At 43.1% G+C, this 17702-nt stretch overlaps 1 protein-coding gene across 3 annotated transcripts in view; it reads right to left on the bottom strand.

The window, feature by feature from the left end:
• LOC103244356 (E3 ubiquitin-protein ligase TRIM36) overlaps positions 1-17702 on the bottom strand; it is a 57047-nt gene that overhangs the window by 29867 nt on the left and 9478 nt on the right. The window contains exons 1-2 of one of the 3 annotated variants that reach the window (XM_008014174.3): positions 15684-15991; positions 9458-9692 (exon numbers count right to left, since the gene is read on the bottom strand). In XM_008014174.3, the coding sequence (XP_008012365.1) occupies positions 9458-9692; positions 15684-15710 (262 nt within the window). In that variant the 5' untranslated portion in view covers positions 15711-15991. Of the gene's footprint in view, positions 1-9457; positions 9693-15683; positions 15992-16975; positions 17309-17702 lie in introns of those variants that run through there. The other 2 variants (XM_008014173.3, XM_008014175.3) reach the window with 2 other exon arrangements.

Raw genomic sequence — 17702 nt, 5'->3', positions numbered from 1 at the left:
GCTGGGTATGGTGGCAGGGACCTGTAATCTCAGCTACTCAGGAGACTGAGACAGGAGAATTGCTTGAACCGGGGAGGCAGAGGTTGTGGTGAGCCGAGATCGCACCACTGCACTCCAGCCTGGGCAACAAAGAGCGAAATTCCGTCTCAAAAACAAAAATAAAAATAAACTACAGACCAATATCCCTGATGAACATAGACGTTAAATCCTTAACAAAATACTAGCTAACTAAATCCAACAACATATCAAAAAGATAATCCACCATGATCAAGGGGGTTTCATACCAGGATACAGGGATGGTTTAACATATGCAAGTCAATAAATATGATACACCACATAAATAGAATTACAAACAAAAATCACATGATCATCTCAATAGATGCAAAAAAGTCATTTGACAAAATCTAGCATCCCTTTATGATTAAGACTCTCAGCAAAATCAGCATACAAGGAACATACCTCAATATAATAAAACCCATCTATGACAAACCCACAGCCAACATAATACTGAATGGGGAAGAGTTGAAAGTATTCCCTCTGATAACTGGAACAAGACAAGGATGCCCACTCTCACCACTCTTCTTCAACATAGTACTGGAAGTCCTAGCCAGGACAATCAGACAAGAAAAAGAAATGAAGGGCAACCCAATCAGTAAAGAGGAAGTCAAACTGTCACTGTTTGCTGATGATATGATTGTTTGCCTCGAAAACCCTAAAGACTCCTCCAGAAGGCTCCTAAAACGGATAAAAAAATTCAGCAAAGTTTCAGGATACACTAATGTACACAAATCAGTAGCTCTTCTATACAACAACAGTGACCAAGTTGAGAATCAAATCAAGACTTCAACCCCTTTTACGATAGCTACAAAAAAAAAACAAAAAACAAAATAAAAAACAGGAATATACTCAACCAAGGAGGTGAACGACCTCTACAAGGAAAACTACAAAATGCTGCTGAAAGAAATTACAGAAGACACAAAAAAATGGAAACACATCCCATGTTCATGGATGGGTAGAATCAAATATTTTGAAAATGACCATACTGCCATGAGCAATCTACAAATCCAATGCAATCCCCATCAAAATATCACCATCATTCATCACAGACTTAAAAAAAAATTATAAAATGCATATGGAACCAAAAAAGAGCCTGCATAGCCAAAGCAAAACTAATAAGCAGAAAGAACAAATCTGAAGGTATCACATAACCTAATTTCAAATTATACTGTAAGGCCATAGTCATCAAAACAGTATGGTACTGGTATAAAAATAGGCACATAGACCAAAGGAACAGAATAGAGAACCCAGAAGTAAGCCCAAATACTTACAGCCAACTGATCTTCAACAAAGCAAAGCAAAACATAAAAGTGGGGAAAGGACATCCTTTTCAACAAATGGTGCTGGGATAATTGGCTAGCCACATGTAGGAGAATGAAAGTGGATCCTCATCTCTCACCTCATACAAAAATCAACTCAAGATGGATTAAAGACTTAAACCTAAGACCTGAAACTATAAAAATTCTAGAAGATAACATTGAAAAAACCATTATAGACTTTGGCTTAGGCAAGGAGTTCATGACCAAGAAGTCAAAAGCAAATGCAATAAAAACAAAGATAAATTGCTGGAACTTAATTAAACTAAAGAGCTTTTCCATGGCAAAAGGAATAGTCAGCAGAGTAAACACACAACCCATAGAGTGGGAAAAAAATCTTCAAAATCTATACATCTGACAAAGGACTAATATCCAGAATCACAATGAACTCAAACAAATCAATAAGAAAAAAAAATCCCATCAAAAAGTGGGCTAAGGACATGAATAGACAATTCTTAAAAGAAGATACACAAATGGTCAACAAATGTATTTCAAAATGCTCAATATCACTGTATGATCAAAAAGATGCAAATCAAAACCACAATGTGATACCACCTTACTCCTGCAAAATAAAAAAAAAGCAGATGTTGGCATAGATGCAGTGAACAGGGTACACTTCTACACTGCTAGTGGGAATGCAAACTAGTACAAGCACTACAGAAACGAGTGTGGAGATTCCTTAAAGAACTAAAAGTAGAGGCCAGGCATGGTGGCTCACACCTGTAATCCCAACACTTTGGCAGGCCAAGGTGGGTGGATCACCTGAGGTCAGGAGTTCGAGACCAGCCTGGCTGCCATGGCAAAACCCCGTCTCTACTAAAAATAGAAAAATTAGCCAGGTGTGGTGATGCTTGCCTATAATCCCAGTTACTTAGGTGGCTGAGGCAGGAGAATCGCTTAAACCTGGTGGGCGGAGGTTGCAGTGAGTCAAGATCACGCCATTGCACTCCAGTCTGAGGGACAACAGTGAAACTCTATCTCAAAAAAAAAAAAAAAAAAAAAGTACTGAAAGTGGAACTACCATTTGATCCAGCAATCCCACTAGTGGGTATCTACCCAGAGGAAAGGAAGTCATTATACAAAAAATATTCTTGCACACATATGTTTATGGCAGCACAATTAGCAGTTGCAAAAACGTGGAAAAAACCCAAATTCCTATCAATTGAGTGGATAAAGAAACTGTGGTGTTATATATACACGATGAAATACTACTCAGCTATAAAAAGAAATGAATTAATGGCATTCACAGTGACCTTGATGAGACTGGAGACTATTATTCTTAGTGAAGTAACTCAGGAATGGAAAACCAAACATCATATGGTCTCGCTCATAAGTGGGAGCTAAGCTATGAGGATGCAAAGGCATAAGAATAACACAACGGACACTGGGGACTCAGGCAGAAAGGGTAGGAAGGGGGTGAGGGACAAAAGACTACCAATAGGGTGCAGTGGATACTGCTCGGGTGATGGGTGCACCAAAATCTCACAAATCACCACTGAAGAACTTACTCCTGTAGCCAAACACCACGTGTACTCCAATAACATATGGAAATTAAACATTTTTTTAAATAAAATAAAGAAAGAAAAATAATGATGGCTTGGAAAGGTAAGGAAGTAATGTAGAGCAAGAAATGCAACTTTATATGTCAAATTCAATCTGATATTTCCAAATTATGTGAATACTAGCAACTTGCAGAATCTATTCTTTTTCCCACAAATCTTTCCTTCAAAGATAGATTAAAAAGTCAGCATAATTTTAAAATAAAGACTCCAAAAATTTTCAAATTGGTTTATAGCAAATCCCCTAAAAAAATCAGCTTTCATTCGTTCACTTAACCGTTTAAATATCAAAGAGAAAATAAAGTATTTCAAAACAAAGAGAAGAGAGTCAGTTCATAACCAACAGGTTGCAAACTTCTGCCAGTTGCATCCTCTCCCATATTCTGGCTGCGACTTCCCCATCGCTATCCCCGACAATTCATGAACTACCTCTCCCAATGGTGGACACTACTGTTGGGCTTTTGGTGTTTGGCAGTGGCTGGATATCTTATGCTGCCACCTTAATGCTTCTTTTGGCACATTCTATTTGATGCCTATGAGTTACATTTACCTTTTGGGTATTATATCAGCATTCTTCACCCTGTAAAAATTATTTTTCTCAGCTACCCTCTGAATCAAAAATGGGTAGTAGCTTTTTTAAAGCAAACTGCTCCTATCTCTCCTGATTACTAAATTTCAACACTTAAAATTTATATTCTCAAAAGCCTGTAAAAGAAAGAATTATACGTGACTTCTAATCGTGGTTATAAGATCTTTAAGTCAAGAAACGCAGAAGAAAGAGAAAAAGACAGAAAGGGGATAAATTTCAGGTGTTAATTATTCTCCCATGAAATAGAGGGTGGTATCACCAGCATCCCATAAAAAAGCAGTCAATGTTATTTTTAAAGGTCAACTGGAGTAAAAATAAATTTTAATAAGATAGGTTGCCCCATCTTTTACACAGAATCAAATATTTCAAAAGTTTAAAAAAGGAGTGTACATTTACCCACAAGTGGGTAAGACCTCAACGCTAAAACTCTGATGCCAAGTACTTTAAAACACCAACAAAGACTCTATATGTATAAAATGAGCAAAGATATCATTAAATAGAAAAATAATCAATATCTTTAATCACATTTTTCAATACATAAGAACGCATTAGCTTATTTAACCTTTTACATATAGCAATATCAAGCTTTGCTCCACTAAGCAAATGTAAAGGATTTTTAAGATACCATATACAAAAAAAACATACAAAAGCGGTATAGATCATTTTCTTCAAAAATATTTTGTCATGTATATTGACAAAATGCAAGCACCAATAATCAGTGTTCTCTTTAAACACATCAGAACTTGCTTGGAAATTTAGTCCCGTTGACCTTTAAGTCATTTCAGCCCAATTTGTTCACTCTCTACACAATTTTGAAGACTTGACCACTGATGTTTAAGAACCTTACACAAGATTATTTAATTTAAATCTAACACCATACTGCCTGCGGCCACAAAAGCAATAAAACATTTTCTACCTCTCCACCCCACAGATCTCCGTTGTGATGCTGTGAACAATGAACAGAAAGCTGGATTTAGAATTTAATTTCAAAGAGAAGATTCACAACTTGTTAACAAAAGAGAAAGCGGTAATTGTGTCCTGAAAATAATACAATTATTGAATTAACAGTAAAAATGTGTTTTTCCTGGTACACATGGTATTTATGAAGCCAGTAGTATAAAACATCCATCAAGCAATCTTATTAGAATCATTGTGATATAGCACTTAAGAGACAATACTTTGTCCTATATAGATTTGTATTTTTAAACAATCATACTTACAGTAAATGCTGCAAATACAAAATGAAATCAAACATCCTTTGACTTTTTACTGACCTAAAAACTGTTAAACAAACAAACAAAAAAAAACAAAAAAAAACTAAAACTGAATATATCAGTTTAGACAATGGGAAAATACAAAATGGGGGGAAGCTTACATATATATGATCAAAAGTATACAGTAATATGGCATTTATTTGTACATAATTTAATATGCTACTGTGTTATGCACAAAATCTCACTCTCCTTTAAAGGTACCCTTAAAAAAAAAAAAACTGTCAAACTCTAATGCAACATTATACAAAAGAAATATATGAGCCAAAACTACAATATATTATGTTTAAATTTTCCAGTATATATTAAATTTTCCAATATATTAAAAAACAATTGAAAATAATTTTAATAACATTATTTAACCCACTATATCCAAAATACTATGATTTTAAAATGTAAACAATATAACAATGATTAAAGATCATTTCACAGTCTTTTTTATTCTGTGTATTTTAACTCACAGCATATCTCAATTCAGACTAGCCACATTTCAACCACTCAATAGCCACATGTAGCTAGTGGCTACCATACTGGAAAATCCAGGTTTAATTAATCCCTTTATTAGACCAGTGACAAAACTAGACTGGGTACAGTGACTAACACCTGTAATCCCAGCACTCTGGAAGGCCAAGGCACAAAGAGCACTTGAAGCCAGAAGTCTGAAACCAGCCTAGGCAACAAAGTGGGACCCTCATCTCTACAAAAAAATTTTAAAATTAGCAGGGAGAGAGTGAGTGGCAAGCATCTCTAGTCTCAGGTACTTAGGAGGCTGAGGCAGGAGGAGCACTTGAGCCTCAGAGTTAGAGGTTACAGTGAGCTATGATCAAGCCATTGCACTCCAGCCCAGGTAACAAACAGAGTGAGACCCTGTCTCAAATAAATGTCTAAAGGATAAAAATTTAAAAAGAAAGCTGTCAGAAAAAAAGGAATATTACTCATGAATCTATCAGAAAAAGGATTATAGGCAAATGCCCAATAAATAGAGGGCAAGTAACATCACATTTGTACTGCAATGACTTCTACTAGTTTAAAACTGGTAAAAGACAATCCTAAAATTTGCATTAAAACCTCCAGGAATGATTTCCATACTTACAGCATTCTCACCCTTTGGGTGCTCTCTCTTTATTAACTTGTTCTGTATGTGTTGTTGATAAAGGACTACGCTCCAGTAATAAATCTGTTATAAAGCTCTGTGCAATGCTAAGGGGTACGTGTCTTTAAAAAAAAAAGAAGGTGGGTCTATCTTGTTCATTGTTCTTAACTATTTAGCCATATCTGGTAACCAACAGGTACTCAAATATTTGTTGAATGAATGAATTCCACTGGTATTCAATAAGGCATAGAACTTTAGTGCTGGAGATATGGCATGCGACAGAACAACTGGCCCAACTTACCACCCACAGCAGAAATACCCTCCACAATATTGCAGACAGTGGCCACCCACCCATTGTTTTAAACAAAGTCTTCAAATACTGATGGCCCAAATGCTGTCTGCGTCACAGCCAAAAGATACATTTTGGCTGTCCTGCCCTACTGAGCTGGTGTGGTATTTTTAAATAATCTGAATTGAAAATATTTAAAAACCAGATTTCACATGGAAACCACTATAAAGTTTTTGTGAAAAACCAATAAATCAGACAATCTGGCATCTTCAACCCTGATAGTGCCAAGTGGTTACTGCCCCCTTTAACAAGGCATCTGCTTTAGACTCCACAGTCCCAAACCACACCCTACTTCTCCAACAGGGAGTCCTAAAATCAGTTGGCTGCTGTCCCTTTGGGCTGATGGTTTTCTTATAGTAGTTGAGATAAAGGGAAAATCCAATATTTATTGTCTCCATATTTACAGCAAAAAAACTAAAATGAAGGAGAGTCCTATATTTATTATGCCTGGGGCTCTCTTCATTAATACACCTGTTTGGCCCTGCAGCATCTAAATTTGACACCAGATGTAAACACTTTTAGTGGCAAGAGTCTGATATACTCAGCCCATTTCACTTCTGGGGACAGCCTTAGTAGTGGGGTGGTGTGTGTGTGTGTGTCTTCTTTCATGCTAAGTTAAATGTGCTTTCCTATTCCATCTACTCATTGACCTGGGACCTCTGCCAGAGATACCCAGCATACTCGTTCTATCCATAAGAAAGCTATCATATTCCGCAGTCATCCCTTCTCATCTCCTGTAATTGCTCTTTACCCCTCTCAGGACATAATCTAACTTCACAGGGTTCTTCCTAAAGAAGAGGGAGAAACATCTCAGTAATTCTATTTCGTATCTAGACAGTGAAATGTATGGTGTAATGGAGCTCATATTCCAAAAGACAAAAGTCATTATTACTGAATATAAGCCATTGTGGCATGCTCTGTACAAACCCTGTGGCAGAGGTTTCTCATTCAACATCCATTTAACAAATATTTATTAAGCATCTAGAGTACCATGCTAGGTAAATTCCTGAAAACAGAAAATCATTCGTCTAGTTCTCCCTATGAATCACACAAAAAACTAGCCAAATCTTAATATTAAAAGCCTACAGAATTTTGTGAAATATGTATATAAGCGCAAACTAATTATAAGTAGAACTATCTAGTACATAACTAAAATGTCGTTTGTGCTAAATATTAATATACAAAAAGTTTTCTTTGGTCAATCAAGCTGGGGTTCTCAATCAGCCAATGAAGATGTACCAACAGAATATCAAGTTGTTAAGCTGGTAGGATTGATTTCAAGCGATGCTGTCTTTCCCTCCTCAGTATGCCAGATTGGTAGCAAGGGAGGAAACATAAAGGTGATGACCTCACAAGGATCATGATCCTTTATAACATCATACTCTCTGAATTTTCTGTTTGCCTGATGTGACGCTGCTTGTTTTTTTGTATATACATACAACTTCCATATGTGCAAAATATCCATGTAACTAGTGATTGCCATCTTTTTAAAAAAATATGTTTTAATAGCAGCATATCTACTCTTCTCCACTCTCTCTGATGGAGCACACATAAGTATCACCCAAGGAGACTCCCTATCACAGAGAGACCAAAAGAAGATAACATTCTCTAAAATGTAACTTAGACTCTTTTCTGCAAAGTTTTTTTTTTTTTACAAGATTAAAAAGTTACTCCTGTACTTTAAGAGGGAGAAACTGACACAGTGGACAAAAAGATTAAACTTGAAACTTCAAAGCCCAAAATAGGAAGCGCTGCTCTGAAAGTCTGATACTCAGGACCACTACTGACTCTCCTCCATAAGGACATGCCTAACATGAGCCTGTACTATTTCCACTCATTTTAGTCCTCGCAGCTGACCTCTGTACTAGTATTTGGCCCTGAATTTCAGTGTCTCCAGTGATTTCAACTTAATTTTGATCTACATTAATCCTGCAACATCTGTCCAGAGAAAAAGTAACATTATCCCAACAAGAAACAATGTAAACATTGGCCATGTAATAAAGATATACGTGCTGTACATCAATTTCATTTTCTATACAGTACTACAGAATTCTACTACTATTTATGACGTTCAAAATCCTTCTTTTAAAAACAGACAAAAATGGATGGAGAGAGGCTGGAATAAGTTGCTCATGCCCATAATCCCAGCACTTTAGGGGGCCAAGGTGGGCAGACTGCTTGAGCCTAGGAGTTTGAGACGAGCCTGGGCAACATAGTGAAACAAAAATATATAAAAATTAACTGGGCATGGTGGCACCCGCTTGTAGTCCCAGCTACTCAGGAGGCTGAGGTGGGAGGAGCACTTGAGCCCAGGAGAGGCAGGCTGCAGTGAGCCGAGATCGCGCCACTGCACTTCAGCCTGAGAGACAGGGAAGACACTGTCTCAAAAAACAAAACCAAAACAAAACAAAACAAAAAAACGGATAAGGGATAAAGAAAATAAAACGCCCAAATGGGACCAGAAGGGACAAAACGACAAAAAATAATTCCCTTAAAAGTTATCTAGGACTAGCCATTAGGTAGTCCCACTCCTTAACTCTGCAGTTTTTATTTACCTATTACCATATACGAATTATCAATGTTTTCCTAGTTAGTATTTCAGTAGTCCATTATTTTATGTATCAAGGACATCACACAGTCAGAAAAATTCCTAAAGACAAGCATAGGATTTTTTTTTCCTTGAGACAGACTTTCATTCTTGTTGCCCAGGCTAGAGTGCAATGGCACAATCTCAGCTTACTGCAACCTCCACCTCCCAGGTTCAAGCGATTCTCCTGACTCAGCCTCCCAAGTAGCTGGGATTACAAGCATGCACCACCACATCCAGCTATTTTTGCATTTTTAGTAGAGATGGGGTTTCTCCATGTTGGTCAAGCTGGTCTCGAACTCCTGACCTCAGGTGATCCACCCACCTCGGCCTCCCAAAGTGCTGGGATTATACGTGTGAGCCACCATGCCAGCCTTACAAACACAGTTAATAAGGAGTTTAACACAAAGTTCATATTCAATATCCAATATCTACTTTAAGTATGAATCAAAAGCCAAGAGTTCATTTTGACATTTCAACAGTGGGGGAGGACCATTTATAACTATAGTTTTAATTTACTCATCTGGAAAGATTAACCCTCAAGATGACAAAAATAATTTTCCTTCCAGTTACCACTGAATATATATCTATAAGCTTACCTCCACCACCACCCCAGCCCACAGTTCTAACACATACCTGGTCTATTAATTCGGTCAATTTTATCCATACTAGGGGAGGGGAGCCGAAGTCGAGGACTGCTTTGATTGGAGTTGTCTGATCCCACATCGTTGAATGAATCATCAAGAGTCAGCAGGAGTTCTTTTACACATTTATGACAGATACTATGTTGGCAAGGGAGAATCAATGGGTGGGTAAACAGCTCCTTGCATGCTGGGCAAATGAGCTCCCTTTCGATATTCTTAATGGTAACCTTAAATTGAGAGTAAAACAATCCAAGTTAAAGGCTCTTAGTGGGTAAATATATTAACATTCTTATACCTCTTGAATAAGTACATATGTTTATTTTTCTAAAAACAATTAAGAAAATGATTTTTTTTAATTTTAAATTTCTTTTCTCCAATAAAATTTGATACCATCAATTGCCCTCAACACCCATAACCCAGAACTGAAGGAACATGAGATAGTAAAGGGCAAAAATGAAAAAATGAGAAAAATTATGTAAAATATTAGAGGACCATAATATTCTATCAAAAATTACAAAGCCATCATTCGAATCTCCATCACCAGTGCACTGATTTAGGACTTCAGTGAAATCCCAGAAGTAGATCATGTCAATAAAAATTTTGAATACAGCACTAACAGTAAGACTATATTCCTATTTAGTGAATTAATGCTGTAACTGGCAAATAACAGGAGCTATTAAACACTAGCTGAGTCAGTATGTTCATGGAACCCCAGTTGGTATCTATTTACAAGCCGAATTATCAGCAATTTTCTATATTAAATGCGACCATTTTTCATATGCTGCAACTGTAATGCAGCCAAAATGCCTGAGGTTCTAATGCTGTATATCAAAGCAATTATCTTAAAAGCACTTCATGAATATGTATTAGTCCATTTTCACACTGCTATAAAGAAATACTTTTGTATTTCTTTATATAAAGATATTTCTTTATATAAAGATATTTCTATATAAATTACCAATTTATAAAGAAATTTATAAAGAAAAGATTTAATTTATATATAAAGAATTTTATATATTTATTTATATAGAAATTTATTTCTATATAATTTATAATTTATAAAGAAAAGAGATTTAATTGACTCACAGTTCCACTTGGCTAGGGAGGCCTCAAGAAACTTACAAATCATGGCAGTAGGGGAAGCAGGTCTGTGTTACATGGAGGCAGGTGAGAGAGAGCAAGAGCAGGAAAACTGCCTTATAAAACCATCAGACCTTGTGAGAATTCACTATCACAAGAACAGCATGGGGACAATCTACCCGTGATCCAATCGCCTCCCACCAAGTCTCTCCCTCAACACCTTGGGATTACAATTTAAGATGAGATTTGAGCCTAACCATATCATTCCGGCCCTGGCCCCTCCCAAATCTCATGTCCTTACATTTCAAAACCAATCATGCCTTCTAAACAGTTCCCCCAAGTCTTAACTCATTTCAGCATTAACTTAAAAGTCCAAGTCCAAAGTCTCATCTGAGACGAGGCAAGTCCCTTCTGCCTAGGAGCCTGGAGAATCAAAAGCAAGTTAGTTACTTCCAGGATACAATGGGGGTACAGGCATTGGATAAATGCTCCCATTCCAAATGGGAGAAATTGGCCAAAACAAAGGGGCTACAGGACCCATGAAAGTCTGAAACCCAAAACGGCAGTTATTAAGTCATAAAGCTCCCAAGTGAGATCTCCTTTGACTTCATGTCTCTCATTCAGGGTATACTGATCCAAAGGGTGGGTTGCCATGGCCTTGGGGCAGCTCCACCCCTGTGGCTTTGCAGGGTACAGCCCCCCATGCCACTTGCTTTTATGGCTGGCGTTGAGTGTCTGCAGGTTTCCCAGATACGTGAATGAAGCTGTTGGTGGATCTACCATTCTGGGGTCTAGAGGACCATGGCCCTCTTCTCAGAGCTCCACTAGGGAGTGCCCCAGTGGCGAGTCTGTGTGGCAGCTTATACCTCACATTTCCCCTTTGGACTGCCCCAGCAGAGGTTCTCCATGAGAGCTTCGCCCCTGCAGCAGACTTCTGCCTGGACATCCAGGTGTTTCTGTACATTCTCTGAAATCTAGGCAGAGGTTTCCAAACCTCAACTCTTGACTTTGGTGCACCGGTAGGCCCAACACCATGTGTAAGCCACCAAGGCTTTGGGCTTGCACCCTCTGAGGCAATGGTCTGAACTGTACCTTTGCCCCTTTTAGCCACAACTGGTACTGGAACAGCTGGGACACACGGCACCAAGTCCCAGTGATGGCAGCTGCAGCCCATCTGGAACAGCTGCTGCAAAGATGCTGGCTGCAGCTTGGAAGGCACAGCCGGACCTGCTTACTCTGCAGAGCCAGCAGGATCCAGGAACAGGCAGGAGCCCTTCCCCATTCCGAGTTGGTGGGGAGGGAGCCCCACGCTCCTGGGTACCATTGCAGCCACCCAGCTGTGGACTAGGGCATTCCTATGCTCTTGATGGCCCAGGATGCCCCTCTTCCCCTGCATGCTCAGAAATGCCTGCTCCTGCTGCTTGGCCTCTCCCCATTCCCAGTGCCCACTCTGATTTTGGAGAAAAGCTGTGGCCAAGCCCGGGCACTGTCATGACCTGGCCAGGTGTGTGGGTACTTGAGGAGATGCTGACACACTAGCCCCCTGCCACCTCAGCCCCCTCTGGACTTTGGGAGCTGATGAACATGGGAGAGAGGCCAAGTGCAGGGCTGAGGGTGACTCAATATGGTACTGCATGCATCCCTCAGCTAAAATAGTCTGGCACCACGAATGGCAGTGGGAGGCAGACAGGTTCCTGGGAGGAAAGAGGGACAGATCCCTGCTGAAATCCCACTTTCAAGCAAGGGATAGCCTGAAGCCTAGGGTCCAGGCTGCCAGTTCCACTGACTGGAGTGAGAACTTACAGTGAATTTTCCAGGCCCACCCATGGCCACCCATTGGCCAATCAGCACACACTTCCTCCCCTCTGAAGCCCATATAAACCACAAACTCAGCCAGACTCTAACAGATGATAGGACGACTTGCCTGAAGGTAAGAGCTACCCACTTGGGTCTCCTGTCCGCTGAGGGCTGCACACTCAACAAAATGACCTGCCTGCAGAGAGGAGATACCCACTCTGGGTCACCTCTCTGTTGAGAGTTGCAGTTGTTGGGAGGAACTGCCTGCAGAAAGCAGCTACCCACTACGGGTCTCCTGAGAGCTATTCTTTTGCTCAATAAAGCACCTCTTCACCTTGTTTACCCTCCAGTTGCTCATGTAGCTCATTCTTCCTGGACACAGTACAGGAACTCTGGACCTGCCAAATGGCAGGACTAAACAAGCTGTAACACAAACAGGGCTAAAATATACCCCACTGCTCGCCATGTTGTGGGTGACGAGGAGGAGACAAGAGAGGAGAGAAGAGCTGCAGCCCTTTAGGGAGCCTGGACTTACGAGCTCTCCAAGCCAGGGCTGTGACACCCTCTTTGGCTCTGCAGTTCCTGGCATCTCCAAGTTTCTGGGTGTCACCGTGTTCCACAGTGCTTGTAGTGGAAGCCACTTGTGGTACACCTTTGTTCCAGCCACAGCAAGGAGCCGGCACCCATGCTGGCACCTGGACCTGACTGCCCTGCCACGGCCAGCATGCCTGGGTGCGCACACTGTACCCCGGGCTCACTCACTCATGCACCCCTTGCTGCTCTGCACCTGGGCTTGCCCTTGGCAGGTGTGGGGTCTGGGCCAGTAGTGAAAGCCAAGCATAGTCTGTCAGGCCAAGTGGGCAGAACAAGTCCAGTGGGCCTGAGCAAAACTTGGACAAAGGCAACACTTGCCATGGACGTTTCAGGCTGGCGAAACGACACCCTAAGGATCCTGTGATACCGAGGCTGCACACTGCAGCAGGGCCCTGGGCCCACTCCACTAAACCATTTTTCTCTCCTAGGCCTCCAGGCCTGTGATGGGAGGGACTGCTGCCAAGATCTCTGACATGCCCTAGAGACATTGTACCCATAGCCTTGGTGATTAACATTTGAGTCTTTTTTTACTTAAGCAAATTTCTGCAGTTAGCTTGAATCCTTCCCCAGAAAATAAGTTTTTCTTTTCTACTCCATGGTAAGGCTGCAAATCTTCCAAACTTTTACGCTCTGCTTCCCTTTTAAACATAAGTTGCAATTTCAGATTGTCTCTCTCAAGTTCAAAGCTTCACAAATCTCTAGGACAGGGGCAAAACACTGCCAGTCACTTTGCTAAAGCACAGCAAGAGTCACTTTTACTCCAGTTTCCAACAAGTTCCTCACCTCCATCTGAGACCACCTTGGTCTGGACTTCTTTGTCTATATCACTAGCAGACTTTTAGTCAAAACCATTCAACAAGTCTCTAGGAAATTCCAAACTTTCCCACATCCTCCTGTCTTCTTCTGAGTCCTCCAAACTGTTTCAACTTCTGCCTGTTACCCAGTTCCAAAGTCGCTTCCACATTTTTGAGTATCTTTACAGCAGTGCCCACTACCTTGGTACCAATTCTCTGTGTTAACCCATTTTCACAGTGTTACAAAGAAATACCCAAGAATGGCTAATTTATAAAGAAAAGAGATTTAATTGACTCACAATTCTGCATGGCTGGAGAGGCCTCAGGAAACTTACAATCATGGCAGAAAGGGAAGCAAGCACGTTTTACATGGCAGCAGGTGAGAGAAAGAACAGACAACACTGCCTTATAAAACCATCAGATCTTGGGAGAATTCACTATCACGAAAACAGCATGGGGGAAATCAGTCCTATGATCCAATCACCTCCCACCAGGTTTCTTCCTCAACACCTGGGGATTACAATTCAAGATGAGATTTGGGTGTAGACACAAAGCCTAACCATAACAGAATATTAAAAGAGTGTAGAGGACCCTTTAAAAAGGTGTATTAGCACCACTACAAATGCTCTCAATACTACAGGCTTTCATTATTTTAAGTGAGAAGCATTTTAGATTCATCACAACTAAAAAAGTTTGATGACCTCCTTCAGTTTCGCCATCATTTCTCTATGTCGTTTTTTCCATGTATCCCAGACTTCAAATATATGAATCCTATAGTCAGCATCCCTGCAATTTTAAAGACAGCCCAACTTCAAAGCACTTATAACCTTGCACAATCGTTTCAACTACTAGAAACACATAGAAAATTAAAATTGACTTAATGTAATGAAATTTAAAAATGTATGCTAACCTATTCTCCCTAATAATCTCTGACAATTTAATCGCATTAGAGCCAACTGGTTTTATCATTGTTAGTGGGTGTTTCAATGCAGTCTCTTGCTGCATCACTCAAATATGTGATGAAGAGCCATATTACCTCCCAATTGTTCATAGATTTGGAAATAAGATAACCAAATCTCACAATTCACATAAAGAATACAGAATATTCACATCCTATCTCATTTCACAAAGGGTTTGGCACCTAATTCAAAAGAAAATCTTGTCCGGGATGTCCAAAATAGGTTCTTATATTCTATTTTATGTATCAATATGGTCAGTTACGGTTTACTTCTCACTGGGGGAGGATCTAAAATCATTTCCATTTTTCTCGTGCATGAAGCAGTGTCTTGAATCTGACGTTTTAATCACAATGGACATAAAGTGCCAAAAGAAAATTTAGTTCATCAGTCATTGAGGGAGAAACAAACTGATTAAGTGTAACGTGGCGGCTCCCTCAATTAAGCGGTTCCTCGGGAAACTTCAGAAGAATTGCACATTCAACACCTTTAAACAAAAACACTTGTAGGCTGACAGCTGCCCGGGCCCGGGCCCGCCCCGCGCGGGCTGGCGAAGCCGGGGAGGAGCCTCTGCCCCAGGCGGCGGCAGCCGGCCGGGCCCGCGGGGGTCACGACGCCTAGACAAAGGGCGGTCCCGCAAGCGCAAGGCACGCGCCCCAGCTTTCTGCCCGCATCAGACTCCCTAACGCTAATTAATTCTGCAGCCTGAGCTCTATTAGAGAGACCCTCCATGATTCCCCGAGGTGCTCAGGTGGGCAACTACCGGATTTGGGCTCTTCTCTGGCCCTGGGGACCCCACGTCCGGCTCTCGGGGATAGAAAGGGGACGCCCCGGGTTGCAGAACCTAGCCCCGGGCGGGGGAAGGCGAAGAGGAAGCAGGATCCCCACACGACTGCCCCTGCTCTCCCGGGAGGAGGCTCCCTGCGGAGGAAAGAGAAAGAGCCGCAGCCGGCACACCGCCCTCGAAATGGGGGGCGGCGGCCCCCTCCGCACTCACCGGCGAGTCTGAGCCATCGCCCTCCATGGCTGCCTTCTGCCAGGTGTCATCAGCAGCACGCTCCACTTAGGCACACCGGCTACCCCGAGCAGGGTCTGGTGGGCGGGTCCCTGCGGCGGCCGTGGAGCCTCGGTCCGAAGCTGGAAGACGAGCTGGTCAGGCGGACCTGGCCAGCGGACCGACGCGGGGAGAAGTAAGCCGGGGCCAGCAAAAACACAGGCGCGGGAGAAGCAAGCTTCGCTCCCAGCGACGGCCCCGGGAATCCCGCCCAGCGTCCGGCTGCGGCAGCGGCTCCTGCGGACTGCGGCTGGGAGGGGCGCCGCGCACAGACCTGGGCGTGGCACAGCGGGGCGTGGACGGGGCGTGGCCGGGGCGTGGACGGGCCGTTGCCCAGGCAACAGCGCCAGCCGCACAAAAGAGGCGGGGCCGCCTGGGGCTGGTAGTCCGGGTGTCTGAGCGTTGGGCTCAGCCGGACTCGGCTCGGCGCGGGTGTGGCATGCGGTTAGGGATCAGCGCCTTCCGCCGCCACCTCTTCCCTACGCAGCAGCCCCTCACTCCCACCCGGGCTGCTGCCCGTCTCCCGATGCCAGGCTGGGGGGCCTCTGAGGAGGGGAAGTGAGGGCAGCCGGGAGCGGTGGGCGGGTGCCGAGGGCGGCGCCTGGGCGGGCAGGCTCCGCTGCGGTAGAGCAGCCGGCTGCAGCCCTGGCCCCTGGCCCCGCGCTGCCCCTCCGCCCTTCAGTTTGCTCCCACTGCGCTTTCTTCCTTCGCGGTTCGAAGCCCCGCTTCCAGGCTCAGCATAGGACGGTGCGGGCGAGGGCGAGCCTAAGCCACCTTCCCTGAATGGCCGCGGCGAGCACGGCAGAGCTGCGCGAGGCGACCAGAGTGAGACCCCGCCCGTCCCCTCCGCCCCCTCCGCCCCCTCCGCCCCCTCCGCCGTCCCCAGCCAAGCGCAGCCTGGGGTTCCCTGTCCCCGCCCGGCTCATCCCCGTTCTTTCCTGGCTTCACTCGTTGGGTGAACTTCATCGTCCCTAACTGGGCACTGAACACTTGTATCCCGCTTTTTGCTTCTATACCCCAAGTCGCGATGTCACGGCACGTTCTTGCCCAGTGGCGCGGGGACCGCCTGCAGGGTGGGGATTCCTCTCCCGGATGCTGGCCAGGGACTGAATTTAAAAGGCCGCGGAAAGGGAGCGACCCCCCGCCACCCGGGCCTAGGCTTTCTCTCCTGAGGACCAGGACAGAGGGTCCTGAGTGGCTCCGGCACCCCCGCTTAAGGCGCGCACCACCTCAGGGACTGGCTGTGCACATTCCACCTGCCACGGCCCAAGTGTGTTTCTTGTGTTGTTTTCAGGACACACGGAGAACAAATTAACTTAGGATTATTAGATCACGCCACTGCCTTCCTGGCTAGCTAAATAATTCATTCCTATGTATTAGGCTTTAAGAACAGATGCCCTAAACTTCTGGGTAAGTAGGGACTACAGAGCTGTAGCGAGTCATCTCGTTTAGGTTTTAAAATGCTTCCCACTTTTATTTCCTGTTTGGGAGAAGTCTCTCGCTGTGGCAAGTTCCGCCGTCTTCCCACAGCCCTGTCTGCAGTGGTAGCCTTGTCTCCAATCCGGCATCTGAATAAGGAGTGTAGAATTAAGAACATTGAGGGACTGTAGCAATTTTCTCTAATGGAACACCCTCCATTTACAGATGAGGTGAACAGAGGATGAAAGCTTTGCCAGGTAATGATGCCTGGGCTGTTCTGATCCGGATTAATGCCTGTTCCGTGGCCCCAGGTGCTAGACTTGAGAAGGCTTCCTTCCCACAGGTTCTGAAAAGTGCTAATCAGGAGGAGAATAACAAATGCCTGCGTGAATTAGGTGCCTATATATATTTTTAAAGGCTCAATCGTTAGAAAGCATTATAAGTCTTTCTCACACTGGCCTCTGAGCGAAATAATTCCCCTCGGGCTGTAATTTCACATCAGCACACCTGCTTTGATCCAAAACTTATTAGTTGACACAGTAA

Source organism: Chlorocebus sabaeus, chromosome 23 (assembly GCF_047675955.1).
Source record: "Chlorocebus sabaeus isolate Y175 chromosome 23, mChlSab1.0.hap1, whole genome shotgun sequence".
NCBI lineage: Eukaryota > Metazoa > Chordata > Mammalia > Primates > Cercopithecidae > Chlorocebus > Chlorocebus sabaeus.
This window is presented reverse-complemented; position numbering and strand designations above follow the sequence as displayed.